Source organism: Calonectris borealis, chromosome 20 (assembly GCF_964195595.1).
Source record: "Calonectris borealis chromosome 20, bCalBor7.hap1.2, whole genome shotgun sequence".
In the NCBI taxonomy this organism is placed as follows: Eukaryota; Metazoa; Chordata; class Aves; order Procellariiformes; family Procellariidae; genus Calonectris; species Calonectris borealis.
Window position 1 is genome coordinate 1,707,910 of NC_134331.1, and position 26,136 is coordinate 1,734,045.

General features: G+C 65.8%; 4 protein-coding genes across 5 annotated transcripts in view; 3 read left to right on the top strand and 1 right to left on the bottom strand.

The window, feature by feature from the left end:
* SDK2 (sidekick cell adhesion molecule 2) overlaps positions 1–3,223 on the top strand; it is a 30,321-nt gene extending 27,098 nt beyond the window's left edge. Inside the window, exons 42-44 of the mRNA XM_075170124.1 lie at positions 81–219; positions 595–721; positions 1,837–3,223. Coding sequence (XP_075026225.1) covers positions 81–219; positions 595–721; positions 1,837–2,190 — 620 coding nt within the window. The 3' untranslated portion in view covers positions 2,191–3,223. The remainder of the gene's footprint in view (positions 1–80; positions 220–594; positions 722–1,836) is intronic.
* Positions 3,224–8,622: 5,399 nt separating this feature from the next.
* On the top strand, positions 8,623–16,127 carry CDC42EP4 (CDC42 effector protein 4). 2 transcript variants are annotated; one of them, XM_075170087.1, is made up of 2 exons: positions 8,623–8,758; positions 14,150–16,127. In XM_075170087.1, exon 2 carries the CDS (start codon positions 14,285–14,287, stop codon positions 15,212–15,214), a length of 930 nt encoding a protein of 309 aa, XP_075026188.1. In that variant the 5' UTR covers positions 8,623–8,758; positions 14,150–14,284; the 3' UTR covers positions 15,215–16,127. The 2 variants fall into 2 exon arrangements, with proteins under 2 accessions (XP_075026188.1, XP_075026190.1); XM_075170089.1 differs by lacking the exon at positions 8,623–8,758 and adding an exon at positions 11,884–12,098.
* A 2,637-nt stretch (positions 16,128–18,764) lies between these two features.
* Positions 18,765–21,033, top strand: CPSF4L (cleavage and polyadenylation specific factor 4 like). The gene is made up of 6 exons (XM_075170125.1): positions 18,765–18,881; positions 19,192–19,242; positions 19,693–19,845; positions 20,118–20,213; positions 20,537–20,744; positions 20,955–21,033. The coding sequence occupies exons 1-6, from the start codon at positions 18,779–18,781 to the stop codon at positions 21,031–21,033; spliced, it is 690 nt and encodes a 229-aa protein (XP_075026226.1). The 5' UTR covers positions 18,765–18,778.
* A 1,294-nt stretch (positions 21,034–22,327) lies between these two features.
* Positions 22,328–26,133, bottom strand: MTNAP1 (mitochondrial nucleoid associated protein 1). The gene is made up of 4 exons (XM_075169401.1): positions 24,705–26,133; positions 24,185–24,292; positions 23,868–23,984; positions 22,328–23,349 (listed from the first exon to the last, which is right to left on the bottom strand). Exons 1-4 carry the CDS (start codon positions 26,065–26,067, stop codon positions 23,321–23,323), a joined length of 1,617 nt encoding a protein of 538 aa, XP_075025502.1. The 5' UTR covers positions 26,068–26,133; the 3' UTR covers positions 22,328–23,320.
* Positions 26,134–26,136: the final 3 nt, after the last annotated feature.

The window sequence follows — 26,136 nt, forward strand, 5'->3', positions numbered from 1 at the left end:
CCCCCTGTGCAGGGTCCGGCCCCCCCCACGCTGTGCTGCCTGGGGAGGGTCTGGGGGAGGCTGAGCATCCCGTCCTGCAGGGAACGGCTCCAAGGCGACCGCCCTGAGCCACGGCGAGATGGTGAGCCTGGACGAGGGCAGCTTCCCCGCTCTGGAGCTCAACAACCGGCGCCTCTCGGTCAAGAACTCCTTCTGCCGGAAGAATGGCATCTACACCCGGTAGGGACCCCCCACCGCAGCCCCCTCCCCGGGCAGGGGGCAATTTTTCGGATGTCGTGCCCATCCCTCCACTGTGCACTCGCTGTGGGATGGGCACGGGGCTGGGGAGAGCTGGCACCCCAGGGGGATGACCCTGTTCTGCCCGATGTCCCTCCTGCCATGAGCTGCAGCCGCTGCCTCCCCCGTGCTGGGGTGCTGAACAGCCTGAAAAGCTGGGAATCCCTGAGAGCCCCTAGACCATGGGCAGGGTCCTCCGGGGGGGCTCGGCACGGCTTAGGGGTGGTCCCTGAGCCTGCCCTGGGGGTGGGCTGGGCTCATCCCCACATGGCACGGTCCCGAGGGGGGACCCGTGCTGAGCACCCGCCTCTCCCCGAGGTCCCCACCGCGGCCCAGCCCCGGCAGTCTCCACTACTCGGACGAGGACGTGACCAAGTACAACGACCTGATCCCCGCCGAGAGCAGCAGCCTGACGGAGAAGCCCTCCGAGGTCTCCGACTCTCAGGTGACCGCCCGGAGCTGCCCGCGGGGATGGGGACCCGGGGCAGGGGGACGCAGGGGCAGGATGGTCGGTGCTGGGAGCCCTCCCTGGGCATCAGCCTCGTTCTCTGCCCACCAAGATGCAGGTCCTGGTGCACATTTGGGAAAAGCAATGCTGGTCCCGCTCCCCTGCCCCATCCTGCTTTTTAGGCAGCGGCATCCCCCGTGGCTTCGCGGCATGGAGCCAGCACAAAGCTGGCACAGCCCCCGGCCCGTGTGCTGGGGGTGTGGGACCACGGGGGGCCCCCAGGGCTGCCAGGGACAAGGGACGGGAGGGCAGCAGGGTTGGGGACTGTCCTGTTGCCCGGTCGCTGGTGGCAACGGCCGCGGCTCTGCCAACCCCACAAAATAGCACCTTTGTCTCCTCCCGGAGAAGCAGGCAGCTGTGGCCGGGCAGGAGCGCGGCCGCGGGCAGCTCCCCGGGCAGGCAGCCTCCGGGGAGGCCAAGGGAGCATTGCCCCGGGATGGATGCTGGGTGGCATCTGAAAAGATGAGGCTGAAGCCCAGGAGAAGGTCCCGGGGGTCCCCATGGCTGTCCCCGAGCAGGAGAGGGACCGGCTGCGGGGGGCCCCCCGTCGCTGCCTGCACCGGCTGTTTCTTTTGCCTTCGCACGGCGGGTGCCGCCTCCGCTCCCTCTTGCCTGCGCGGGGCTCGAGTGGCTTTTGAGGAGCTGTGAAGAGCGGCAGGAGCTGGCGCTGGCGCAGAGCAGCTTCCCCACCGCCCTCAATGGGCCCTTTGTGCACGGCCAGGGGAAGCTGAATCCAATTACCGCCAGCGGAGAGGCAGGGCCGCCAGCACCCGCCTCCCAAAAACACCCTCCCCGCCAGCCCGGGGGCATCACGGCCTCGGGGACGCCCCCCAAGGGGCCCCAGGACCCTGCAACCCTTTTGCATGAGGTTTTATTTTGCTTTAGCAAGAGGCAGAAACAGCCCAGCGGTGCTGCAGCCGTCCCAGCCCCTGAAGTCTTTTGGGATGTGCTCGCCAGCATCCCCAAAAGAGCACCGGGAAAGCTCACCCTATTTTGGGGGCTGGAGGGTGATGCCCCCCACCCCGTCCTCACCCCCCCATCCTGTTCTTTAGGGCAGCGACAGCGAGTACGAGGTGGACCCCGGCCATCAGAAAGCCCACTCCTTCGTCAACCACTACATCAGCGACCCCACCTACTACAACTCGTGGCGGCGGCAGCAGAAGGGCATCTCGCGGGCGCAGGCGTACAGCTACACCGAGAGCGACTCGGGGGAGCCCGACCACGCACCCCTCTCCAACAGCACCTCCACGCAGCAGGGCAGCCTCTTCCGCCCCAAAGCCAGCAGGACTCCCACCCCCCAGACCCCCGGCAACCCCCCCAGCCAGCCCGGTACCCTCTACCGCCCGCCCAGCAGCCTGGCCCCTGGTTCCAGAGCCCCTATCGCTGGATTTTCTTCTTTCGTTTGATATTTAAACAGAAGCAAAAACAAACAGGAGAAAAAAATTCTAAAAAAAAAAAGAAAAAAAAGAAAAGCCCCAAGAAATTAAGAAAAAAGAAAAAAGCGGCGAGGGGAGAAGAGGAGGAGGAAGCGGAGAGGCCGAAGGGCCCCGGGGATGGCAGCGGTGCCATGGTGGGCAGTGGCCCCAGGCTCGGCGCCGCGGCGGGCGGCAGTGCTGGAGCAGAACGCCGAGCACCTTCCCTGGGGCTGGGGAGGAGCAAAACCCAGCTCCTCTTTTTGGCCAAAGCTTTCTGCGTTACGGACTCCTCGGCCGAGGTGGGCCGGGAGGGCTCGGGGTGCCAGCAGGATTGCACCGGGGTTCGCCCTTGGCACCCGCTGCAGCTGCCCCCGGGCTGCTGCCGGCCTCGCCGGGTCCCGTGGGTGCTGCTGGGCTGGGTGCGGGGGCTTTCGCCGTGCCAAACCCCACCAGCCTCTGCTTGTGGCTCCCCTGGGACACGGGGACGAGCGGTGACAGAGAGACCGCTGACTGTGGGGGAAGAGGGGCTCTGCTCATTTAAACCCTCTGGATGTGAAACCCCAAACCTGGACCCCCCCAGCCCTTGGGAGAAGGGGGCAGCCACTGTGCCAGGAACCCAGGGGGCAATTAATTCCTCCCCCCATTTGCCCCCGCCCAGGAGAACCCAGGACTTAAACCCCAGGAGAGCCCCGCTGGGGTGCAAGTGGTGCTGATGTCCCCCCTGATTTTGCACCCCGGGGCTGCACTGGCGAGGGCTGGGACGGGACGATGCGGTGACCGTAGCCCCCCTCTGCATTTCTGGTGGTTGGTTGGTTTTTTTTTTTTTACTGGGGTTTTGTGCAGAGGTCTGGGAGCACGAGGGGCACGCGGGGGTGACGATGCCCGGGGGGGCTCCAAGGGCATTTTGGTGGTCTCTGCATAGCAAAACCCCCGCAGTGCCTACCGGTGAGCCAGGCACCAGCCCGGCAGGGCTGCGGCGCCCGGGCTGAGCCGAGGGAGATGCCAATAAACAGCCTGAGGATCAGCCCGTCTCGCCTCTCTGTCACCCTGCTGCGGCAGGGAAGGGGCTGGCAGGATGCGTCCGTCTGTCCCGCTGCCCCGGCTGGGCTTGTGTCAGCCCTACAGCACCGGGGAAGGAGCCGGGCGGAGGGTGCCAGGGGCTGCGGTGCCAGGATAGGGCCCAGAACAGCGCGGGGAGCCGTGATGGCCGTATCCCTGTGTGTTTCCATCCCGGAGCAGCGGGGTCTGTGGTTGGAGGGAAGGGGGACCCAGTGGTGGGATAGGGGAGGAGGGAGGTGACCCCGGTGCGCTTTCGGAATCACCGGCACCGGGGATTTCTCGGGGGCGGTTTGCAGCCGCCCTCGCTGCCTGCTCTGCCCTTCAGGCCTGGCAGGAAAATCCGGGTGACGCGCTTGGGTTTCATCGCCCGTCACCCCTCCGGCAGCAAACAGCCTGGGTCTGGAGCCGAGGGCTGGGGAAGGCTCAGCCGGCAGCGCCAGCAAAGCACCGGCACCCGCTTCCTTGGCCGAGGGCTGTTCTCTCACCGCGGGCTACCAGAACTGGGAGCTGTGGGGTCTGCACAGCCCCTTGCCGCAGGACCCTGCTGCCGACAGGGCAGGGGCTCGGAGCCCCTTGCAGGCACCTGCCCAGACCCTCACCCCGGCGCGAGCAAGGGTCTGGGGCTGCCAGAGGGAGCGTTTTGCAGGCGCTGCGTTTGGGGACTGCTTGGAGCTGGGGGTGCGTGACCCCACAGCCCCCCTTTGCCCATCCCCTGGGCGGGGGAGAAACCGGGGACACTGCGGTGGCATCGCTCCCGAGCCGTGGCCACCGGCAGAAGCGCGGTCCCCACCTCGGTGCATCGCCGTGGCCCCGCAGCCGGCGGGGAGTGGAGGGCATTTCTGGCGGGTGACTCATCCGACCTACTTCAGAGCTGGCGCTGAAGGGAGCACGGCACCCAGGGGTGCCCGTCCCCTCCCTGGGCAGCGAAGGGAGCCCCGCCGCCCCGCTCAGGTGGAGACATTTGCACTAGGGCAGAGGGAGGGGGTCTGCGTTTGGCCGGACAAATCCTGCCCCTCGTTTGCAGCCCGGCTCCAGCCCCAGGTGTCCCGGCTTGTGCAAGAGAGACCTTCCAGCGGGGCTGGGACGCCGAGCCACCAGGGACACGGGGCAGAGCAGGTCTGGGGAGTCGAGCAACACAGGCGAGCTCCCCGTGCGAGGGACGCTCCCCGTGCGAGGGATGCTCCCCGTGCGAGGGATGCTCCCCTCCCGCGCAGGGCATGTGCCAACCCCTGTGAGCAGCAACGACCCAGCAAGCACCGACACGGTCCCTGGCTATGTCCCCCATGGCGGGGACAGCAGGATGCAGGTCTCCGTGGGGTCTGCGTGGGCTCCCCGGCATGGCGGCGTGCCGCAGCCCCGGTAGCCGGGGCAGAGCAGAGCCCAGGCCCCGCTTGCCTGCCCTGGCCCGCTCGTCCCTGGCCACGAGGAGAAGCCACAGGGTGCAGCAACGTCTGCGGCAGGTTTGGAGCTGGTGCTGTGCCGGGAGATGAAGCCACCGGTGCGGCTGTGGCCGGAGCGCCCAGGGCCCTGTGGCAGAGGTGGCGGCGAAGCCAAGGCGAGCCCTTTCTATTCGTGGTTTCCCACAGCTGAAGGATGCAGCACCCGAGGAAGTGGCGGATCCCACATCCCACCGCGGCGGCGGGTTCGCCCTCTGCTCCCCAGGGAACCTCCTCAGGACGGTCCGGGAGCTGCGCAGGGCAGAAAGCCCGGTCTGGGCACAGTCAAAACAGGCTGAGTGCCAGTGGCACTAGCGGGAGCTCTCGCTCACCTGTGCTGCCTCAGTTTCCCCATGGCACAGATGCAACTGGACCAGCTCACGGAGAAAGACGCTGTGCTCCCTGCCAAGCACAGCCGCCTCTCTCCCACCTTGGTTTTCACCACGCCGCTGCCACAACCGGCTCTTTCCAAAAGTCCCTCCTGCCACCCCAGCCCCTCCAGGCAGGTCTGGGCTGCCCGTGCCCAGCCCCACGGCTGCCTGCGCTGCCGGCTCTCCTGGCTGCTCTGTGCAGCGGGCGGGCAGGGCGAGCTGTCGGCAGCAATCAGTGCCCGGGGACCGAATTGGCCTTGACGTATCTCCCGACTGCTGCTCGGCGGTGGCCCGCGGTTCTCCCAAGGGCAGAGCGTCGCTCGCTTATCAGGGCTGGGCGAGCCGAAGGGGGGCAGAGGGGAAAAGCTGCACCCCCAGACCTCGCTGTGCGGACGGGACAGCACTGGAGCGGTACCCACTCGCTGCCCCAGATGCGGTGGGGAGATGTTTATGTGCCAGAAATGGGGGTTGTGACCTGTAAAGCTGGGCTGAATTCTGTGATTTATTTTTATTTATTTATTTTAGCTGAAGCGGTGTTGGTGTTGGAGGAGTCAGGTAGTAACAGTTTGTTTTCCAGGATGAGATTAGATCAAGCAAGGAGTAATCAGAGCAAAGAGAAATGCTCGGTGTGCGGTGGAGGAGAAGCAGCCCTGCAGCCCGGGCTCTCCCTTTCCTCCAGATTTCTCCAGTTCCCCGCCAGCTCCTGGGGCAGAGCTGTGTGTCCCCACCTTTCCCTTGCCTTGGGCTGCGGGGACAGGGACAGCCCCTCCTGCCACGCCGGGGGCTAGACGGGACTCGGCGCATCCTCAGAGCCCCACGCGCCCCAGGCCCTGCCGCCTCCTGCGCCGTGCCAGGCTGCGAAGCTCGCGGCACGGGCAGAGCTGCCGGCGGCGGGGACGGCAGCAGAGCCCTGCCGGGGCGGCGGGCAGGGGAGAGCGGCGGAGAGGATGGACCCAGGCCTGTGCACCCTGTCCCACAGGCGTGGGTGCCCGGTGCATGCCCTGGCCGAAGGCGTCCCTGCGCCGAAGCTGTGCCAGGGCAGGGGGTTTCCACGGGCACTGCCGGGTCCCCGCAGCAGCCACGCTCCAGGTGGGATCTGCCGGTGTAAGCTGGGTGGCTGCACCGCGGCCGGGCGATGGGTTCCCGGGTGGGTGGTGGGTTGTGTGAGCCTGTTCTCCGGCACTGCCGGCCGGGGGAGCGTGCCGGCCGGGAAAGGCAGGCGGCTGCAGGGAGAGCCCGCCCGTGGCAGGCTCCGACCTGTGCACAGCTTGTCCTGGCGTTCACCCGTGCACCCGTGGGTGCTGAGGTGCCAGCGGTGAGCGTGCATCGTCGTTGTGCCGGGGTGCTCCAGTTAGCCAGATAACCACTCACCCCTGGGCAAATGGCACGGGGAAGGGGTGAAACCCCACGTCTGCGGGTGCAAGCTGCTGTCCGAGGGGTTGGCAGGGCTGTTGGGGAGGTTTCTGGCAGCAGCCAGCTCTGGTCCCTGGGGCTGGAGGGATTTGGGGGGGCTGTAGGGGCAATACCCCATTCCGGGCACCCTGGGGTGTCCGGACGGTGATCCCCACGCCCTGCTGCAGCACTGGGGCTCGGGGAAAGCACCTGCCTCACTCGGCGGCATCTCCTGCGCGGCCGAGGCAGCGTCGGCAGACAAAGCTGGCAGGCGCTGGCGGCAGGAGGAGGGGACGGGGCTGCTGGGAAACTCGGGCGCTTCTCCCTGCCCTGCTTTTCAAAGTGCTTTTCAATCCTTTTCTTTTTTCTTCTCTGCTTTCAAAAGCCGCTGAGAAGCAGTAAAAGGAACCAGCGACGGGTTCAGGAAGGCTCGGAGCGATGCAGCCACCCGCTCCGCGCTCCCCAGCCTCCCAGCACCCCGACCTCGCTGCCATCTCCCCAGGGCCGGATCCAGCCCCAGGGCTCTGCGTGGCCCGAGCTGCTGTGGAGGAGAGCGGAGGGCGCCCGTCTCTCCCAGGCAGTTTTTCAAGTTGAGTGGGTGCCTGCTCTTCCCAGCTGGAGTTAGGCCAGCCCACGGGAGCCTTCCCCGGCGGCTCCCACCAGCCGGCTGATTTTAATCCCTCCTGACTGCGCTGTCTCAGCCAGCGCCGTGCTCCCGTGACAGCGTCAGGTGAGGCGAGCAGCGCCGCGCCGGTGTCGCGCCGGCCTTCGATTAACACGCGCTGGCCCCATGTGAGTGGGTAGAGCTGCCGGCGGGGGCTCTGGCAAACCCTCCTCCTCTTCCTCACCCACTGACAAACCACTGCTGCATCCAACTGTGGGCACGGGGCTTTGCCTCCTGCCTCAGTTTCCCCATATGGAAAGCAAGGAAAATAAAATTTGCCAAACAAACTGGCTATGAAAATGGCACTGGTGTGAGCCGAGGAAGCAACACGGCCTGGGAAGCAGACTGCAGGCACCGGCCGAGGCAGGGTGGTGCTGGACACCCAGGCTGCGGGCAGAGGCCGTGCCCTGGGTGATTTGGCTGCGGTGCTCAGTCTGGCAAAGCCCCTCCACCGTGCCACCCCCAGCGTCTCTGCGGTGCCCCCGCTGCCTGCAGCAGTGACGGCTCTGTGGTTATGCCGTGAGCGGCCTCCTGCCCTTCCCACGGAGGGAAGTGTCTGCGCCATGAATGAGCCATCAAAGCACCCGGCGCTGCCCAGCCCCGGCTGCTGCCGCAGCCACGGCCCCTGGGTTGGTGCCGCCGAGCCCGGGGAACGGAGCTCCTTGCACCGGTGACGTGAGAAATATTCGGTCCCCTGCAGCATCATGTCCCAGCAGCTGAGCCTCCAGGGTCACGCGGCCGGAACACCCCGGGACCCCACTCGCTACCCCCCTACGCCCCAGCCTGGCTCCCTCCGCAGAGGCGTCAGACGCTCCTCAATATGCAAGAAACGCTGCATTAGGCAGATTCGGGATAATCTCGTCTCTCCCGCCCATTTTCTCCCACAAAGGTCTCGCCTTAATCCCCGAGAGCGGCTGTGCAGCCCTGCACTCTCCCTTTCAGCACATCGCCAGCGCTGGGGGGCCGGGGGCCCCCGCCATCGCGTCCCAGCCACGGACCACCCAACTGCCCCACGGCCTGGAGGGGTCCTGCGGCCCCCCGAGGGGGATGGAGCAGCGGGGCTGGCTAGGGACAGAGAGCTGGGGGACGGTGGAGGGCGGGTGTGGGTGCTGCAGCCTCGTGGGTGTCACGGTCACGAGTGGAACGGGGGCATTGGTGCTGCCCCGGGGCTGAACCCACCTCCTCCCGGCGGCTCAGTTGGGCTCTTAAATCCCCTTAATTAATTAGAGTCGGTCACCCCCCTCCTCTCCAACCCCCGGCCGGTCTGCCAGGGGTGCAGCCAACCGCCTGCCCTGCCCCCGGGGACCCCACTCGGGACCACCCCCCCGAGGGAAGGGATCTGGGAACCCTCGCCCCCGCGGATCGCGGCACCCCGCCCATGGAGGGGCCGGGGACCCCACTCGTGACCCCACTCAGGGGCCGCGCCTGGGACTAAGGGTTACGTCCCCCCCCAGCCCCCGTCCCCACTCGGGTTTGAATGGAGGGTGTGGGGCTGCCGCGTGACGTGGCGCCGCGCCATTGGCCCGGGCGGGGCGATGACATCATGCCCGCCGCGGCGGTAGTGGGGGGTGCGGTTTCGCTCCGGCTCGGCTCGGCTCGGCTCGGCCATGGGCCGGCAGCGGGTCCCGGGCGCGCAGGTAAGGGGGGGGGCCGGGGCACGCTGGGGCTCGGTTCGGCCCGGCACGGCTCGGTTCGGCTCGGCGCGGGGGGAGGCAGCCGGGCCCCGGCTCGGCTATTGTCCGGCGGCGGGCGGGGTCCCCGGCGCTGCCCCGAGCCCCGCTCCGGTAGCGGTCTGGGGGCGGCGGTGACCCCCCCCCGCACCCTCACCCCCCCACTACCACCGGGGCGTGGGGCCGGTCCGCGGCGCGGGTGGGCGAAGGGGTTAACAGGATGCGGAGCCGTGTTTGCCCAGCGTGCGGCACCGGCCCGGCTCACCCCGCCCCGGTGGCCGTTCGCCCGCGGCTCCCCTCGTTCCGTCGAGTCCGACGGGGGCGTTCGCGGTGCCCGGAGCCGGCGGTGGCCGCAGCCCGGGGCGGTGGCTGCCCGCGGCCCTTCTCGGAAAGGCTGATCCTCCCCGCGCTGGAGCGGGTCCAGCAGCACCCCTGGGCTGGCCGGGGCTGGGCGCAGGCGGGTGCTGAGTCAGCGCCGCCCGAAATCCCCCTCCAGCTCATCCTCCTGCAGGCTGGGACGGGGTCAGGGCTTCCCGGCCGGCCCCCAGCCTGCCCTCCCGCACTGCTCACCATCCCTGGGGAGCACACGTTGGCTCCCATGGGTGCCCTGGAGAGCGGGGACCTGCCCGGCTCGGCAAGCCTGGGCCTGGGGCTGGCTCCCAAACCCGCCTTGGTGCGGGATCGGTGCCTGGAGAGCCGGGGACTGGTGGGCAGTGACCGCTCGTGGGGAGCTGGACGGAGCTCGCGCCGCCCTGGTTTGACCCCGGCAGTAGTGGCGTTAAGTATAGATGTTTCCGAGTGCCGAATCTATAGATCAGGGAGCTGGGATCGTTAGCAGTCTGGGGGAGAAACTGAGGCACGGAGTGAGGCAGCGAAGGGAGCGCAGGTCTCTGCACCCCGGGACGGGGCTTTCTCCCTAGCTGGGTGCACAGTAAACAAGTCTATTTTGGACACAGCTCCCTTGGAGACCGTGGAGTGAATCCAGCTGAGGTTTAGCACCGAGGAGGTTCAGTGGGTTTGGGTCCTGGGGGGGAAGAGCAAGGCTGGCCTGAATCCCCATCGCCGGGGCCAGCCGCCCGGCTCTGTGCCATGGGCTGACCCGCTGCTGGGGCTCCCTCCACGGCCCCGGCGGGCAGCCGCAGGTAGCCCCGCTGCCGGCAGCGTTGTGCTGACCGCGGCGGTCGCTCCCTTTGTTCCCCAGGTTTTGTCGCGAGCGCAAACAGCCACAGCGGGCGCGGGGGCCCCCGAGCTGGCTGGCTGCGGGGTGCCGGGCCCCGCCGGCAGGTAGGGTGCCACAGCCAAGCTGTGGGAAGCCTGCCTGTTTACTTCCCGTCCACCCCAGCGAAACCGCAGGAATTTGGAGCCCGGCAGAGGTCGGGAGGTCTGTTTAGCCCCGGTATCCTGTCGGACCCCGGCCAGACCCTGTTGTTGCGAGAGACGGAGCCGGGGCCAGCGAGGAGATAACCTTTCCCCCCGGAAATGTCCCCTCCTCGCCCTGGAGAGCCGTGGGCTGGTTCGCGGCCCCGTAGCAGGAGGATTTATGGTCCTGTGCGTGTTCTGGCGCGTCCTGCCAATAGTTCCTCGCTGAACTCTGGCTAGCTCCCGGTCGTCGGCAGTCCCTCAGGGAGCACTGCTCTGCTTTTGGCACCGGCGTGCCGGCTCTGGGGCGGCGAGTTCCCCGGCTTGGCTCTGATCGGCGTGCCGATAGCCCTGGCGAGAGCCGAGCTTTGCCTCCCGCCCCGGCGAGCTGTCTTGCTGGCCCCGGCCTGACGCTCGCTGCCGGCTGCCTTTCCGCTTCCAGAGGCGCTGCTGGGGCCGCTCCACGCATCCCACGGATGAACTGCAGCGGCGTCCGGGTGCTGGGGACAGGACCAGACCTGTCACCCGCGCCGGGGAGGAGACGGTCACCGGGGTGCCTGGGCTGCCCGCACTAACAGGACCGTCTGCCCCCAGGCCCTGGGAAGACTCACTGGAGAGCCCGACGCGAGGGTGTGACCGCGGGCTGGTCCCCTCCCGGGGCCGGCGGTGGCAGGGTGCGATCCGTGCCCTGTCTCCGGCAGCTGTCTGCCAGGCAGCGACATCAAAGGGCCGCCTGGGCCGGATCCCCGAGGGGCAGCGCTCCAGAGCGGGGCTGAGCAGCCGGTGTGTCCTCCCTGCCCGGCGTGCGGGTTCTCCCTGGCCCCGGGTGATGGTGGGGGGCCCAACCGGTCCAGCGCAGCCCCTGCCGCAGCGCCCGGCAGGGTGGGGAGAGCATCCTCTGATCTCTGGGCTGGAGGGCGCTGCCTGGGGCGCTCCGCACGGCAAAGCCGGGGAGGCTTGTTTGGAGCCGGCTGGGCCGGCCGGGATGCTTTCCCCCTCCGTGGGTTTGGCTCTCCCAGCCCGTAAGCGGGACAAGCCGGGGACAGGACCCGTGGGAGCGCGGCTGGACTCGGCGTTTCCCCCGTGCGCACCCATGCGCTGGCTTCTTTCTTTAAGCCACTGGTGCCCTCTGGACCCCAAGGGGGGCTGGTGCTGAGGGGGATGCGATGGGGAGGATGGGGGGGTCTTGTGCGAAGCCTGCGCCATCAGGGCAGGCGGTCCCCGCTGCCGGCGCTGCATCCCGTGGGGCTGTCCCACCCTCCACACTGGCTGCGGGACCCCGCTGTCCTGCAAGCAGACACCCATTCGCAGGGGAAACCCTGTCGCTGGGGACCTGAGGCTCTCGCCCCTCGGAGCTCATGGCCCCAAAGGACTGAGGGGGCAGGTGGGAAGCAGCGTGTGGTCTGTCAGTTCACTTTATCCCCCTTGTCCTCCGCCCGCACTTGCGGGTCCCCTCCCCTCCCCTTTCCCCGAAGCCCTGCTGGGACTTGGCCGTGCTCTGGGCTCGCTGCCCCAGGACGGGCAGCGCTGCCAGCCTGCCTGCCTGCAAAATCTCTCGGGTTACAGAGCGGCTTTCCCTGGTAGGTAGCTGGAGAGGCGGCGGCGGTGAAGCCGCCCTGGCCTGGTTTCCTTTGTGAAAGCACCGGCAGTGGGAATGTCACAGGATCCGCTCTCCTCTCCCCGAGTGAGAGGAGGAGAAAAGGGCTCTGTGGCCCGCTCCCCCCGGGCAGGACGGGGCCGGCAGCCGGGCTGTGCGGGCAGCAGTGTCCCACCGCGCTGCCGGCACCTCTCGGGGCGGGCTGGGAGCGAAGCGTCGAGGGTCGGGGAGATTTTGGCTGCTATGAAAAGGCTCTGTGGGCAGGAGCGTCGAGGGGGGACGCGGTGGCTTGTTTGGAGGCTGCGACGGTGATGGAGAGCTGCTGGCCGGGGAGGCTGCCGCGGTGTGCCGGTAACGCTCCAACCTCCCGGTGGCCCCTTCGCCGAGGCTTGCAAAGTATCTCACAAATGCTGAACTTGGCCCCGAAATCTAAATACAAGGGAGGGACAGTCCCCAGATGGCCTAAATCAGCAGCACGGTTGCCTGGCCCAGCCTGGGAGCTCGCCGGGAGTGTTTGTTTTATGTAAAACCAAAGGCTGGAGGAATGCCGGCCTGAAAGGAGACCTTGCAAGGGGAGAATGTCTGTGCCACGCACGCGACGCGCTCGGCTCTCATGCGTGAGATCCTGGCGAGGGGAGCGGGGCTCCAGCGAGCCGCTTGTCTGCGTTCGGACGGGGTGAGGAGGGGAAGAAGTCCACTCGCCTCCTGGTTTGAGGGTGCGGAGAAGGTGGCACGGCTGCTCTGTCTCTTCCCCCAGCTGCTGGGGTAAACTGGGGGCTCCCCCAGCCAGAGCCCCCACGTGCCGTCGCATCCCCAGGGCTCTGCCGCAGCAGAGTTGGGCGGTCGCCCTGCCGCCTCCGTGGGGTGGTGGGATCCTGGGTGGGGGCGGATGGGGAGCGGTGCCGCCGACGCCGTGCCACGGGGCATGCCTGCCCTGGCCGGCCCCATACGGAAGCTGTGCGCAGCAGGGCTGGGAGGGCCGGGCACCGGGACTTTGCACCCGCGTGGGGTCAGAGTCCGTCCTGCCTGCACGGAACCGGCCCGGCCGCAGCCAGCCTGAGGCCCCGCTGCCGCGGCGGGGGACGGACGGGCGTCGCGGGGCGGGTTTGGGAAGGGATGTGGGGCAGACGCTGCAGCTCCCTGCGGTGTCCGGCTGAGCGGGTACGGGGCTGGCTTGTGTCGGGACCGTGCTGCCATCGCTGCCCGTGGGCTGTGGGGCCGGGGCTCCCTTCCAGCCGACCCCGCGGAGCCATTCAGCTGCACCCTGGGGCTGGGTGGGCAATGGGGGAGACACGGCCCCTGCCCTGAGGCTTGCTCAGAGGAGAGGCGTCGGTCCCTTCCCTGTGCATGTCATGGGGCCGTGGCGTTGCCGGCAGTGCCTAGAAGGAGGAAGCGGGCGGCTGCGAGCCCTTCCTCCCCGTCAGCCTCTCCCGGGGCCACCTGGGGCTGCCTGGCGCCAGGGGAAGCGTGGGATGCGGTGACGTGGTCCCTGTCCTCGTCCCCTCCTGTGGAACCACGGGTGCTGGGCTGGACTGGGTGGCCAGTGGCATCGAGGTGGCCACGGGAAGGAGGAACGTGCCTCTCTGCGTCCTAGTCAGCCAGGGCCCTCGTCATCTCTGCCGCCGGCTGCCACCCCTGAGTCACAGCGGTGACGGTGAGGTGGCCGGGGAGGGTGGGCATGGCCACGCGTGGGCTCAGCACCGGGGTGCAGCGAGGAGCAGCGTTGGAGGGATTTGGGGTGCTCAAGGGCAGCAGCAAGACTGCGTCCCCACGTCCCCATCCTGCCAAGAGGGGTACCCACGGGGTGCCGGCCCGGCCCGGCTCCCCCCAGCACGCCGCTTGGCTGGTGGTGCCTCCCGAGGGCTCTACGCCCTCCTCGCACACTTCCTGCCGTCTGTTTCCAATTCCTCCTGGCGTCTGCTCCTCCCTGCTTTCTTCCAATTAAAAAAAAAAATCCCAGGCATCTTCTCGGCGTGCGGCTCCCAGAGGCTGGAGCGCTGCTGTGCCCCGCTCTGGTGGGCTGGGGCTGCGCGGGGAGGGGACGGCGGGTGCCCGCGGTGCTCCGCGTCCCTCTTTGTGCCCGTTCACGTGGGGTGCAGGGTTGGGGACCGTCCTGCAACACCCCCGTGCCCAGGTCTTTCTCTTGCGGTCTTTTCTGCACGTCTGCTCCGTGGATGGGGTCTGGGATCCGCTCGTTTAGGGGGTGTGGGGAGCTCGGGGGTGTCTGGGGACCCGTCCCCCGGGGAGCGATGCCCCGTGTGGAGGCTCTTCCCGGGAGAGCGGGGCGGCTGGCGGGCGTGGGGCCACGTTTTGCAGCCTGGTGGGGTGAGGGCTGGTGTCGGCAGGGCCGTGCCCATCCGTGTCCTCGAAGCCTGACCGTGTCCCTCTCTCCTGTCCCCTAGGAGTGACCCATCCGTGACGCCGGTGGCAGCCCAGCCGCAGAGCACCAGGTGTGAGCACCGGCCGGGTCCGTGGGACGCGCGGCTCCGTCTTGGCCGCCCCGGTGCAGCGCGGCGCAGCCCCTCCCCGCCGCCGCGATGCCGATCCTCAAGCAACTCGTCTCCAACTCTGCCCACTCCAAGCGGCGCTCGCGGGCCGACCTGACGGCCGAGATGATCAGCGCGCCGCTGGGGGACTTCCGCCACACCATGCACGTGGGGCGGGCGGGGGACGCCTTCGGGGACACCTCCTTCCTCACCAGCAAGGCAGGGGAGCCGGGGCCGGAGGCGGGCGAGGAGCCGGGCGCCTCCAAACCCAGCCTGCTCTCCCGTCGCTTCCGCAGCAGCAAGCGCTCGCAGTCGGTGACACGAGGTGACCGGCGGGACATGCTGGGTTCGCTGCGGGACTCGGCCCTCTTCGTGAAGAACGCCGTCTCCCTGCCCCAGCTCAACGAGAAGGAGGTGGACAGGAGCGCGGGGCAGCTGCCCAAGAGCCTCTCCTCCAGCCCCGTCAAGAAGCTGCCCGAGGAGGTGAGCCCCGAAGAGCAGCAGCACCCAAACGGGGCGACCGCCGGGCCGCTGAGCCCCGGCTTGGACGAGCGCGACTTCGGGGACATCACGGAGCTGCCCGTCGTGGTGGCCAAGAGCGGGGCGGGCATGAAGCACGCCGAGTCCATCATGTCCTTCCACATTGACCTGGGGCCCTCCATGCTCGGGGATGTCCTGAGCATCATGGATAAGGAGCAGTGGGAGCAGGATGAAGACCCCGAGGCGGAGGAGAGCCGCGAGGAGGAGGCGGATGCTGCCCTGCCCGGCTCCCCGTCGGCGGCGGCAGCCCTGCCGAGCCAGAGCCCGTCCCGCAGCGCCGGCGGCCGCTGCCCCAGGGACAGCAGTTCGGCGTCCAGCTGCACCTCGGGGCCGGAGGAACGCAGCCCTGTCCCCGGGCCACCCAGCCACCGGGGCCCCCCGAAACGCCCTGACAAAGAGTTCTCGTTCGCTGACGAAGACGACGACGAGATCAGAGTATAGAAGGCGGGCGGCCAAGCCAAGGGGTCTGGTTCTCATTTGCGGTTGCTTGGACACGGGGCCGAATACCCTGGTGCTGCAACGGGTGGCACCGGGGAAGACTCAACTCCTCCCTCGTTCCCTCTCCCCGTCCGGCGGCGGACGTGCCGCGGCAGGACAGCACTCTGCGCCCGGGGCCGGCGCAGCCCCGACGCCTCTCGGCTCCCGGAGAGCTCCAGCACATCCCGGGAGGGGAAAGCAGACTCGATTTCGGTTCTTTCTGTTGGACTTTGGATATTAGCTCTTTTCTTCCCTGCCCCCTGCCCATGTAAAGCAGTATAGGATCAAACAAGATGAGGCTTTGAAGTTTTAGCCCCTTTAGTAATATATATATTTTTTTCCGCCGTACGGTTTTTACTGCTTTCTGATTTGTACTTAACTTTCTTTACTCTCACTTTTGGTTTTAACGGAGGGGAGATTTCCCATGAGGAAGGACTTGGCTCTGGAGCTCAGAGGGGACCCCCGGGACCATGGGCGGCTCCAGCTCCCCGGCTTCCTTGGGGATCTTCTGCAGACCAAGAGCCTCCAGCCCCGTGCCGCGGTGGGGACTCGCTCCCCATCCCTCGGATGGATGGATCCATCCCAGATGCTTGACCCTCCAAGCAGCCAGGGGATCTCCGGGATGTCCCCAGGCCAGCCCTGGCACTGGCTGCTCCCGGGGAGGCTGATGGGACCGTGGGTCTGTCCCCCGTGGGAGCAACGCCTGGGACCCCCCGTGAGCCAGGGCGAGCCCCGGTGTCCTGCGTGCCGGGCGGCCGCCGTTGCAGGGCCGGTCGGGCTGGGCAGTGCCGACGCTGGCCTGGTGCAGGCGGGTGGAAGAGGAGGGTTTTATACCATGTATGTACAAATGCAGAGAATAAAAGGAAACGGTAGTGACAGCAGTGGCCTGAGTTCCTGGAGGACGAGGTGCCTGGGGACGTGGTGTTCGCACCCTGCTGCGCAGGTGGGGACCGGCTTTCTCTGTGCTGCCACCGTCCCCAGATCCTGTCCCGCCGCCTCCACCTTTGCTGCCTGTCCCTGGCTGGAGTCCTGCCCGGCGGCTGGTCCCCTGGCCGGCGTTTCGGCACCTGCGGCGGCCGTGCTTTATCTGCCCGTCGCACGGGGCTGCCTGCGGCGGGAGGAAGCGGGCGAGCTCCCGCTGGCCGGATCTGGCTCCGGGCTGGGACCCTCCGGCCAGGCCGGTTCCTGCCAAGGGCCGGCTCTGCCAAGACGCCGCACTCCTCCCCGCTCCCTGCCAGCCAGGGAGGAGGGGAAGGTGAGGGAGGGCAGGACTGGCTGTCCCTGCTCCCACGGGGCCAGGGCTTGCCCTGGGTGCTCCCGGTCCCATGGGGCTGCCGTGGCCCCTGCCCATCCCAGGGAGGGTGGATGGAGGGGCCACATCTGGCACGGCGAGCAGGGTGGGCAGAGCTGGCCCCCGGCGCGAGCGGGGCTCTGCCAGCATGGAGGGTGCCTTCCCTCCCCGGCCCCGCTGGTGGAGCTGGGCTGTGATGGGGTGAAGCGCTGGGAGCAGCCCCGGAGCCCTTCCCCAAGCAGGTAGAGAGCACGGCTCTGCTGGGAGCACTGGCCAGGCTCTCCCCACTGGTGCTGGATGGGGAGGAAAGGATATGGCCCTCCCAACAGCTCCTAGCCCTAGGAGGGGCTGGGTGCCCCCATCATCCCGGGGGGTCTCCCCCGGTGGGAGCGGGCGAGCACTGTGCCGCGGCGGGGACACAATGGGGTCCTGTGCGTGCGCCAGGGCCGACACAACGCCCCGCGGCGCGGGACATTGGGCCATTGTCCTGGTCAGAACAACAGCAGCTGCAGCTGGTGGCTCTGAGCTCACCGGGCTGCCGCTGCCCCGGTCGCTGCACCACGGCCCCCCCGCCCTGTGCCAGGTCCCGGGGCCGCTGCCCCCTGCCCCTGCTCTGAGCACCCATCTCCTGAGCCGATGGTCCTGGGCTCTGCCTCCTGGGAGGTCACCAGGCTCCTCTTGTCCCTTAATGATGCTCTGACATGAAGCAGTGGGGCAGGGCAGGTCACCGGGGTTTGCACCCCCTCCCGGGACCCCCTCGCTCCCCGAGGCCTCACTGGTGCCGCAGGGAGGGGAGAGGCCCTGGGGTGACCCGGCGCTGGCTGCCTGCGACCGTCACTTGGCAATCGCGATCTTTGCGATGCCTGTCAGCTCCAGCCTCCCGCCCGGCAGCACCGCGCTGCCGCGAGCCGACGGGGCAGAAAGCGCGCGCTGGCTCGCTGAGCGCGCACGGGGCACGGCCCCGCTCGACGGGACGGGACGGTGGCTCCAGCACACCGCAAGCGAGGGGCCAGCACAACGGGTCCCGGGCTAGCGGGGAGCAATGCCAGCACCGCTGCAACACCAGTAGTGTCTGGCCAGTGCCTGCTGCAGGGGAGGGCAGGTCAGCCGGGCTGCACCCGCAGCCTCCCCAAAACCCCTCCATCTGCACAGCACGGGGTGGGCATCTCGGTGTGGGACCCGGCGGGTGTGTGGGATGCGGCATGACCGCTCGGTGCCGGGTCGGTGCACAGCACCCGGCGCAGGGCTGCGGCCGCGGCACCCGCAGGCAGTGCTCCGGCAGGCAGGCAGCGCTGGTCCAGTGCATTTATAGCTAGTGACAGAATGGGAGCAGGTCTCCATCCCCGACGTGTCAGGCCACGTCGCTCCGGGCGCATGCCGGGGATGCGCGTGATGGAGAAGGGACGGAGCGTTACGTTAAACCTGGGGGCTGCGCGGTCTTTTCAGGGTGGGCCCGCGGCAGCCCCGGGAGGCAGCGTGGCACCGTGGTCGTGCCCGGCATGTGCCGCTGCAGCCTGGCATGCGTGCAAGCCCCTGGCCCGGCGGTGGGGACAGAAGGGGCTTCTCGTCAGGGTGTGAGGTGCAACCTGGCCGCCCCCCCCCAGGAGCCTGGGGGCGTGGGTCTGTCCTGCCGGGCGCCAGGCACTGGAGAGCGGGGCTGGGGACGGTGCAGCTCTGCACCCAGCAACGCTCAAAGCACTCAGAGTGCAACAAAACCCACGCAGGATCCGTCCCTTGCGATCTGAGCGTTTAGTTACAGCACTCAGGCCACGTTTGGCTCTGTTTAGGCTGAGCAGCAGCCCGGTGTGAGGGGGTTAACCCAGCTCGGGGACAGCCCCTGCAGCCCCTGGGGAGACGGGGCCAGCTGCCCTGCCCAGAGCCGGGGCTGGAGGAAAAGCAGATGTCGGTGCAGAGAAGCAATTAGGGGGGATGCGATGGGGGCCCGGGGCTGAGCTCCCTGCAGCTGGGCTGCGGCACCAGGCAATCACGGCTGCAAATTGAGATCAGATGTGGGCAGCTTCTCTCTCTAAATGGAGGGCTCGGGGCTGCTGCCTGGGTTGATTTTGCTCTGGCTTGGGGAGGAGGAGGAGGGTTTCTGAGTGCTGCTGGGGCCCAGATTGGCTGCGGTGACCTGCGGAGCGTGGGGCTCCCTTGGGAGACCTGTGCTTTCCAGCCCCTTTGCAGCCGTGCTCCCTGCCTGTGCTGGGCTGGAGGTGCCTCTTGCCGGAGCAGGGGCGATGCAGGAGCTGGTGGCTGGTGTGGAGAAGATCAGGTTTGACTTGGAGGCTGATGTGGAGCAGCAGCGAGGAGCTCAGCCCCTGCCCTTCCCGGGTATGGACAGTAAGTTGGGGACAGGATCCTGTGGCATCCTTGGAGGGTGACAGGGGTGCAGGAGGTGTTGGGGTTCTCCTCCTTGCTGGTGCTCCTGGCTCTTGCTGCACCCACCACAGTGCCTTGGTGCCTCTGGTCCTCCCTGGGCTCCTGCCCGAGGCCAGGCTGGCTCTGGGCATTGCTCCCTCGGGGATGCGTCTGGCACAGCTCTCGGGGGCTGCTGGTGGAGTGGGCCAAGATGCTCTTGCCCTTGGTGGCACGGTGGTCCTGGCACTGGGGCTGGCGGGTGAAGCTCTCCCTGCCCTGCTTTCCCCCGCAGAGCTGGGGGCAGCCGTCTGTGAGTTCTTCCATCGAGGGCTGTGCACCAAGGGTGAGTGCTGGGAAGGGACGGGGACGGAACCGACACCACCCTGCAAGACCCTGGGGCCACCAGGGAGCTGGACAGGGCCCCTCTCCACTCCGTGACCGGCCCATATCCGTGGCAGGTTGCTCCGTGGCCCTATGGCCAGTGGGTTGGCAGGTTTTGACCCAAAATGCTGCTCAGAGTCCATCATTCCCCCTGGCCCTTTGGATGAGGGCTCCTACCCCTTCTCACCGGGGAGGGCTTGGACACCTCCAGGGCAACCAGACCTCGGCAGTGCCCAGGGGATCAAGCCCTTGCACCCAGTGGGTGCTGCAAATCTCCTCCGCATGCCAGAAAGCTCGTGCTGGCATGTCCTAAGCCAAGGAGCTGGGGGTGCTGGGGTGGGGGGTCCCGGGTGCAGGCAGAGGGGCTGCGGGGCACAGGCAGGCTCCGACCCGGGGTGCGTGCCGGGGCCAGGCGTGCGGTGCCCCTTCCGGCACGTCGGCGGGGAGAAGACGGTGGTGTGCAAGCACTGGCTGCGCGGGCTCTGCAAGAAGGGCGACGGGTGCGATTTCCTGCACGAGTACGACGTGAGCAAGATGCCCGAGTGCTATTTCTACTCCAGGTTCGGTAGGTGTGGGACCGGGCTGGGGACCCCAGCGAGCCTCTCCCACCCCAGCGCCCATGTCCCTCGGGTCTGGCCTCGAGCAAGCGCCTGATGCCACCTCCTGTCTGTGGGAAGAAACGCCACTGGCACCCGCCCTGGGCCACCATTCCCCGGGCCAAGCATGGGCGCTCCCGGGGCACCTCTGTTCCTCCCACCCAGCCCATCCTTGAGCACTTTCCGCTGCATTTGGCTCGAGCGACCGTTGTCCCACCCGTCCCACCCCTTGCTCCCACAGGTGAGTGCAGCAACAAGGACTGTCCCTTCCTGCACATTGATGCCACCGCCAGCACCATGGGCTGTCCCTGGTACGACCGCGGTTTCTGCAGGCACGGTGAGCTGCCGGGATGGGTGCCAGGGTGAGCAGGGGCTGCCCGTGTTCCCCACCCACCGGTGACAGGGGGTCTGGAACCCACTGCTGGCCCAATCTCCTGCCACCTCCGAGGGGGCTGAGCCGGAGTGGGGTGAACCACAGTCTGGGGACTGCCTGGGAGTGGGACTGGGTGCCCGGTGGGGATTTGGGCTTGGGGCAGCAAAGGCCCCATAGAGCTGAAGGGGAATGGGGCTGCGGGGGAAAGCTGGGCTCCCGAAATCCCTGCGGGGCGGGGGGTGTGGTACTGTGTCCCCACGAACAGGAACCTCTCCTCTGCGCGGCAGGTCCCCTGTGCAAGTACAAGCACACGCGGAGGGTGATGTGTGCCAACTACCTCGTCGGCTTCTGCCCAGAAGGACCCAAGTGCAAATTCATGCAGTACGTACGGGGCAGGCTGGGGGGGAGCTCAGCACACAGCCGGCCTGCGACAGCGGGGGACGGCCCCCTCTCCGAGGTGGACATGGCCATTGCGTGTCTGGGTCAAGGACAAGGGTGCTTTAGCTCCTTGTCTGAACTAACTCTGGTCTCTCCTCATGTCCAACCTGAGCTGGTGACTGCAGGGTTTGCAGCGGGTGGGCGGGGGACAGCCCTGTACCAGCTGCCTGAGCCCTGGGACAGCCCTGAGAGGCCGTGGGGGGATCTGGGGGTACCGCTTGCCATGTCTCAGGGAGTAACTTGCCTGTCCTCTGTGTCCCCCTCCAGCCTCAAGGCCGGGATGATGACGAGCAGCACGGATCCATCCAAGGTGACGCAGGGAAGGTCCTATGCCATTCCCTCTTGAGCCAAAACCCTTTTGGTCTGTGCCTCCGCCCATCAGGGGGATGCACCAGCTGCACAGCTCTTGCTTCCCTGGCTTCTGCCCCAGCTCTTGTGGGACAGCAGCTGCCAACTGCCCCTCCTGCCCCATGTCCCCCCAGGGAGCTGGCTGTCCTTGGGGGCTGGCACGGCTGGATCTGACTGCCGGCGGGGAGAGTGGATGCAAGGATGTGCCACCCATGGAGCCCCCTCTACCAGGCACTGGCGCTACCCAGCACCTGACAGCGCAGCTGTGGGACACCGGTAGCTGCCCCCCAGGCACACAGAGCCCACTTGAACGAGGCATCTGCTTCAAGGTGAGTGTTTTTGGGGACTGGGAGGCCTGGGAGCAACGGTCTTGCCTCGGAGGGAGGGTAAAGCGCTATGGCGAGGGGCAGCATGTGGCACGGGGACTCCCACAGCGCGCTCAGGACAGCTCCCTTGACTCGAGATGTCCGTCTTCTGCCTGGGCTGTATTTCTCGGCCCTGGAGCCTGCCCCCCCCGGCAGCCGGGGTGTAAACTGGGGGGAAGGAGGCTGTACTTGGATTGAAGTAATCTGACTGGAAGTGAAGGGAATTCTGTGGTAATAACCACTCGGCATGCAGTGGCATAGCCCTGCGGAGCAGCGAGCCCTGGCGTCCCTCTGGGTCGGAGCTTTGTTGCAGTTGGAGGTCTCGGGATGCTGCTTGCAGGTGAGAGCTGTGCCGGAACAGGGCATGGCTCCGTTAGCCCAGTCGCTGGGAAACGATGTGAAAATGAACGTGTGGTAACAGGGCACTGGGTTGATCCAGCACAAAACCGATGCCTGCCTCTCCCTGTCCCCCCAGTGCGGACAGAAAGGTCACTCCGCCAGTAAGTGTGGGAAGACTGGGCTGGAAATCCTGCTGGCGAAGTGACTTGAGTGCTCCCGCATGGACTGCACGAGGACACCGTAAAGCGCAATGGAGCCAGCAAGACGGCTACTAGGGAGCTGCTGGACTAGAAAAGCCAGTTGGTTTTGCTCAGCACCGGCTCCCACAGCTCTTTGCACAAGCAGCAGAGAAGTCACAGCTTCCCCAACGCAACTAAAATTGGACTCTTCACAGCTGCCCGTTCCCCCCTGTGCAGCTGGCTGCACGTGGACTGGGGCCGCAGGAGCGCGCACCACGCAATCCCAGGTTTGAAGGGGTGTGGGACCGGCTTGTGCCGGGGTCCCGGGCAGAGGAAGGCGTGGGTGTGCTAATCCCCCGTGAAGGGGGGCAAGAAGCACCATGTTTGAGAACACACAGTACCAAGCAGGAAAGGAAAACTCACAAAAGCTTTTATTGCTGGGAAGAGGGAGTTTTTGGTGAAACACCTCTGACACAGTACTACTGCACCGCTCTTTGAATAAAGAGTTCAGGTTTTTTTTTCCTTGGCTTTTTTTGTTTTGCCCTTCATGCCTGTAACATGACCAACCCTTTTCCAGACATGTTTGGTGATGGCAGGCTACAACTAGCACTCTCGTAACTGTCCTCATTTGTCTGATGCAGACATCGGTTTGCCCTTCGGGCACAACAGCTAATCCAATGGATTTTCTTCCTCCAGAAATAGGGCGCTGCGGTCTGAGCGCTGCTGCTGCGTTAAAGCCTTCACAAAGATCCTTCGCTCAGAGCCTGGGCAGCCCCACCTGCGCCGCGCCGACAGCGGAGCAGGGGTTGGGGGCCCTTTGTGGAAGGGGTCCTGCAGGGACCACCCTTCTCCTGCCAGTCGGTAGCAAACCCCATCGTGCTCGCTGCGGAGAGGGGTAAGTGAAAGACGGGCTGAGCCGGGCACAACTCTGCTAACTTAAAGGGAATGGTTAGTCTGGCCTAACGCCACCCTGCCACGACCCATCGCAAACCTTGCTGCCAAACACTCAGACTACACACACACGTCAATTATCTATATTAACAGCCCAGGTCAAGGAGTTGTCCTGTGTCTGGTGTCCCAAAGTGAGAAATTTGGGCTCCTGCAGACTACAGGAGCTCTACTGCATACAGACCTCCAAGGGGCGGCTCTAACACTTTCTTCTTTCAGTACTAAATGCTGCCTGAACCACAGAGCAGTGACCGCAGGCTGTTACTGTCAGTGTCACCTCTCTGTCTGCAGGAGGGTAACAGAAAAGCAGCCCCCTCAACAATTAAAGAACCTGTCTCTGACAGTAAATGGGCCTCTGCTGATTTGAATTCCTGTTGGGACTCTGGTCCTGAGCACTTCTGCTGACTCCCAATCAAATATTTGCGACTGTTCCTTGGGTGCTGCTCCAGCTGCTTCAGTGGTATTTACGCCAGCGATGACACTCTAGGAAAACAGGGAAAAAACCAGAAGAGTGTTAGCACAGTGCTATGCTCGGGGACTATATGAGTGTGCTTTGCCCAGCGGTGATAAGCAGGAGGCTGACTGCAGCCTTCTCTTTTTATGTGCTATAGAGCTGCGCAGGAGAGCAAGTCCTGCTGGGGAAACTACACAAACACCAGTAAATCCCTTGTCAGTTATGAGTAAAGCCAGGGAATGGGTGCTTAGTATTGGAACATCTCCTCCCTCTGCTTTGTGCAGGGTTTAAAAGTGCTCCTGACTCTCCTGGCGCTCTCCAGGGAGAAGCTGTGAATCAGCAACTGTTATCACCCACTTTAACTAAATTCCTCTGCCTACCTAAGCCGGCTCAGAACAGTGTTCTCTGAGCTCTGATATTAGTCTTAACTGTGAAGTATTTAAACTATTTCAGAGCCTGAATTAACATGAATGGCAAATAGACTTTCCACCTGCTGCAAAAGGGAGAATTGCCTGAAATAAGACAGATACCAAGAAGGAAATCTTACTGATGTGCTGATAGTTCCAGCCATAGCTGAGGAGGCAGTATCCAGCCAGCAGCATGGAGATCCCGGCTGGTCCACCCCGCTTCACGTTGATGTATTTGTCGTAGTAGCTGCTCCAGGCTGTCAGAACAGAAATGCAAGGGTCAAATCACGCGCAGGTCTTACGGAGTTCACTGGTTTTCACGTAACTTTCCAAAGCCAAATGCTTGGGTCTATTTACTTCTTTATAAAGACCCAGACTGGCCACTTGGACCAGGCTGCAGCAAGTAAATCAGGTAAGCGGGACAATTCTGCCCCAAGAGCTGGGAATTTAGCCTTACCTTTCCGCACTCCTCCAAGCAGCCCCTGGGGAGATAATTTGCAGGTGGCCAGCCAGGCGGGCAGCTCCCCCAGCCTTACATCCATCAGACGCCTCTCTGAGAGGGGACCTGTGCGACAAGACGTCAGAGCGGTCAAAGGCAGCGAAGTGAGGGCAAAGCGCGCGGTGCTCTCATGCTCCCTGCGCTGGGGGGTGAGCACGGAGCTGGTATCTGGTACAGCTGCAAGAGACTTGGGCCTGACTGCTCAGAAAGGAAGAGCAAATTGTCTCCCCCACAAAGTGAGTTGGCTCCACCAGCCCGAACGTGCAAGAGCCTGTCTTAAACCTAAATAGAAATGTAAACCACTGGTTTTGCAGGCTGGAGGGTTGGACAGTTAACCTCCTTGGATCCTTTCTGGATCACTTTCTGCACAAGCCCAGCAGCTTAGCGCTTCTTACCCCTCCTCTCCCATTCACATCGGGCGGTTTAGCCTGACGGCGCAGTAAATCTCAGCAGCAGAAACTTTCGTTTCTCACATTACCTTGCTGCCCCTCTGAGACACTGCCCTTTGGTGTCTTCGTTGTGATGCCCACGCCTTCTTGGAAAGGTTTCCCTGGAAAAATACTCAGCCCATCGTAATTAGGATACAAGTCTGGAAACCACTCCAAGCCCATGGCACCTGCCGGCGTGCTCCTGCCAGAGGCCTGGGATAGACAGATGGGTTGGCTTTTGGAGGTGTGGAGCAAGAACTGGTGCAGCGCCAGCTCCGTGTCCCTCCTCGCATTCAGGATGGGCTCAGAAACTACAGCCATCTGCTCCTTGCTCTCTCGAAGCTTTTGTATGCTGGTTAGGTAATTTTTGGATGTCCCTTCATTGTGACCTGTGAAACCTTCTATCGCTGACAGATGGTTCTTCGTATGCAAAGCAGAAAGAGGGGCTTTATATTTCACACCAGCTTCTAGGTACATCTGCTTCTCTTCTGTCACAGTTTTGTCTACTCCCTCCCGCTGAACGAGGTCACCAGGGCTACTTCTGCAGCCAGCTTCAGGGGGATCTCGGAGTACGGGTATTTTTGTTCCCTTTAAACTACTGCCTTTTTTTCCCTTTAAGCTAGCAGACGCATTCTCTGCAGCTCCAAGGCCACACGTCTCTGTGTTTGCGGTTTCTGGAACCTCCTGCGGCTCAGGCTGGGCTGCATCAGTGTGGTCAGCAGCACCGCCTGGATCCGGCCCTTCCACAGGCGACCTGTGTGTGATGTGGCTTCCTGCTGAAATGCCCCTGCTCCTGGAACCGCTCTTCTCCCTGATGACCCTGGCGCGGTGCTTCTCTATTACTATTTTTACTCCATTACTCAGCTTTTCGGGTATATCTTTAACCTCCTCGGGGAGCAAATCAAGGGACTTGGCTACGTCCTGTACCGTGGGCTCCACCTTCCGCTCTGCATGGCGTCCGTCGGGCTGGCTGCAAAGCCCGGGGCCGGACCCTCCATCCTGCTCGGCCGCGGCCTTCTTCCCCTTCCGGGCCGCCGCAGCCGTCTCCGCGCGTCCCGCCGCCGCCTCCCGGGGGGCCGCGTCGGGCAGCCCCTGTCCCACGCCGGGGCTGGGCGGCCGCTTGCTGCTCTTATCGGCCGCTCCCGTCCGCGGCCTGCTGGCTGCCCCCGGCCCGGCGGCGGGGCCGGCTCCGTTCGAGTCAAAGCCGCTCCCGGGCGCGGGGGTCCCAGCGGCCGGGCCAGGGCCTAGGCCTGGAGCGCTGCTGGCGGCCGGGCCGAGGCCTAGGCCTGAGCCCGGGGCGCTACCGGGGGCTGGGCTCGGCGCGGCCTTGCAGTGCGGAAGGTGGGTGCGGAGCCGCTTGAAGGGCCTGCGGCAGTACGGGCACAGCTCCCGCCCCGGCGGCGCCGCAGCCATGGCAGCACCGCGCCGCCCTCCCGGGGCCGCTTTTCCGTCAGGCGCCGCCGCCCCCGGTGGGGGGGGGCC

Bases quoted from the DNA above. Each gene is read 5' to 3' on its own strand.
- CDC42EP4 (XM_075170087.1), top strand. From the start codon at position 14,285: ATGCCGATCCTCAAGCAACTCGTCTCCAACTCTGCCCACTCCAAGCGG.
- CPSF4L (XM_075170125.1), top strand. From the start codon at position 18,779: ATGCAGGAGCTGGTGGCTGGTGTGGAGAAGATCAGGTTTGACTTGGAG. The intron at 18,882-19,191 runs GTAAGTTGGGGA...TTTCCCCCGCAG, and splicing joins GCCCTTCCCGGGTATGGACA to AGCTGGGGGCAGCCGTCTGT. The intron at 19,243-19,692 runs GTGAGTGCTGGG...TGCCGGGGCCAG, and splicing joins TCGAGGGCTGTGCACCAAGG to GCGTGCGGTGCCCCTTCCGG.
- MTNAP1 (XM_075169401.1), bottom strand. From the start codon at position 26,067: ATGGCTGCGGCGCCGCCGGGGCGGGAGCTGTGCCCGTACTGCCGCAGG. The intron at 24,293-24,704 runs GTAATGTGAGAA...CTTGTCGCACAG, and splicing joins TGTCTCAGAGGGGCAGCAAG to GTCCCCTCTCAGAGAGGCGT. The intron at 23,985-24,184 runs GTAAGGCTAAAT...CTGTTCTGACAG, and splicing joins GCTTGGAGGAGTGCGGAAAG to CCTGGAGCAGCTACTACGAC.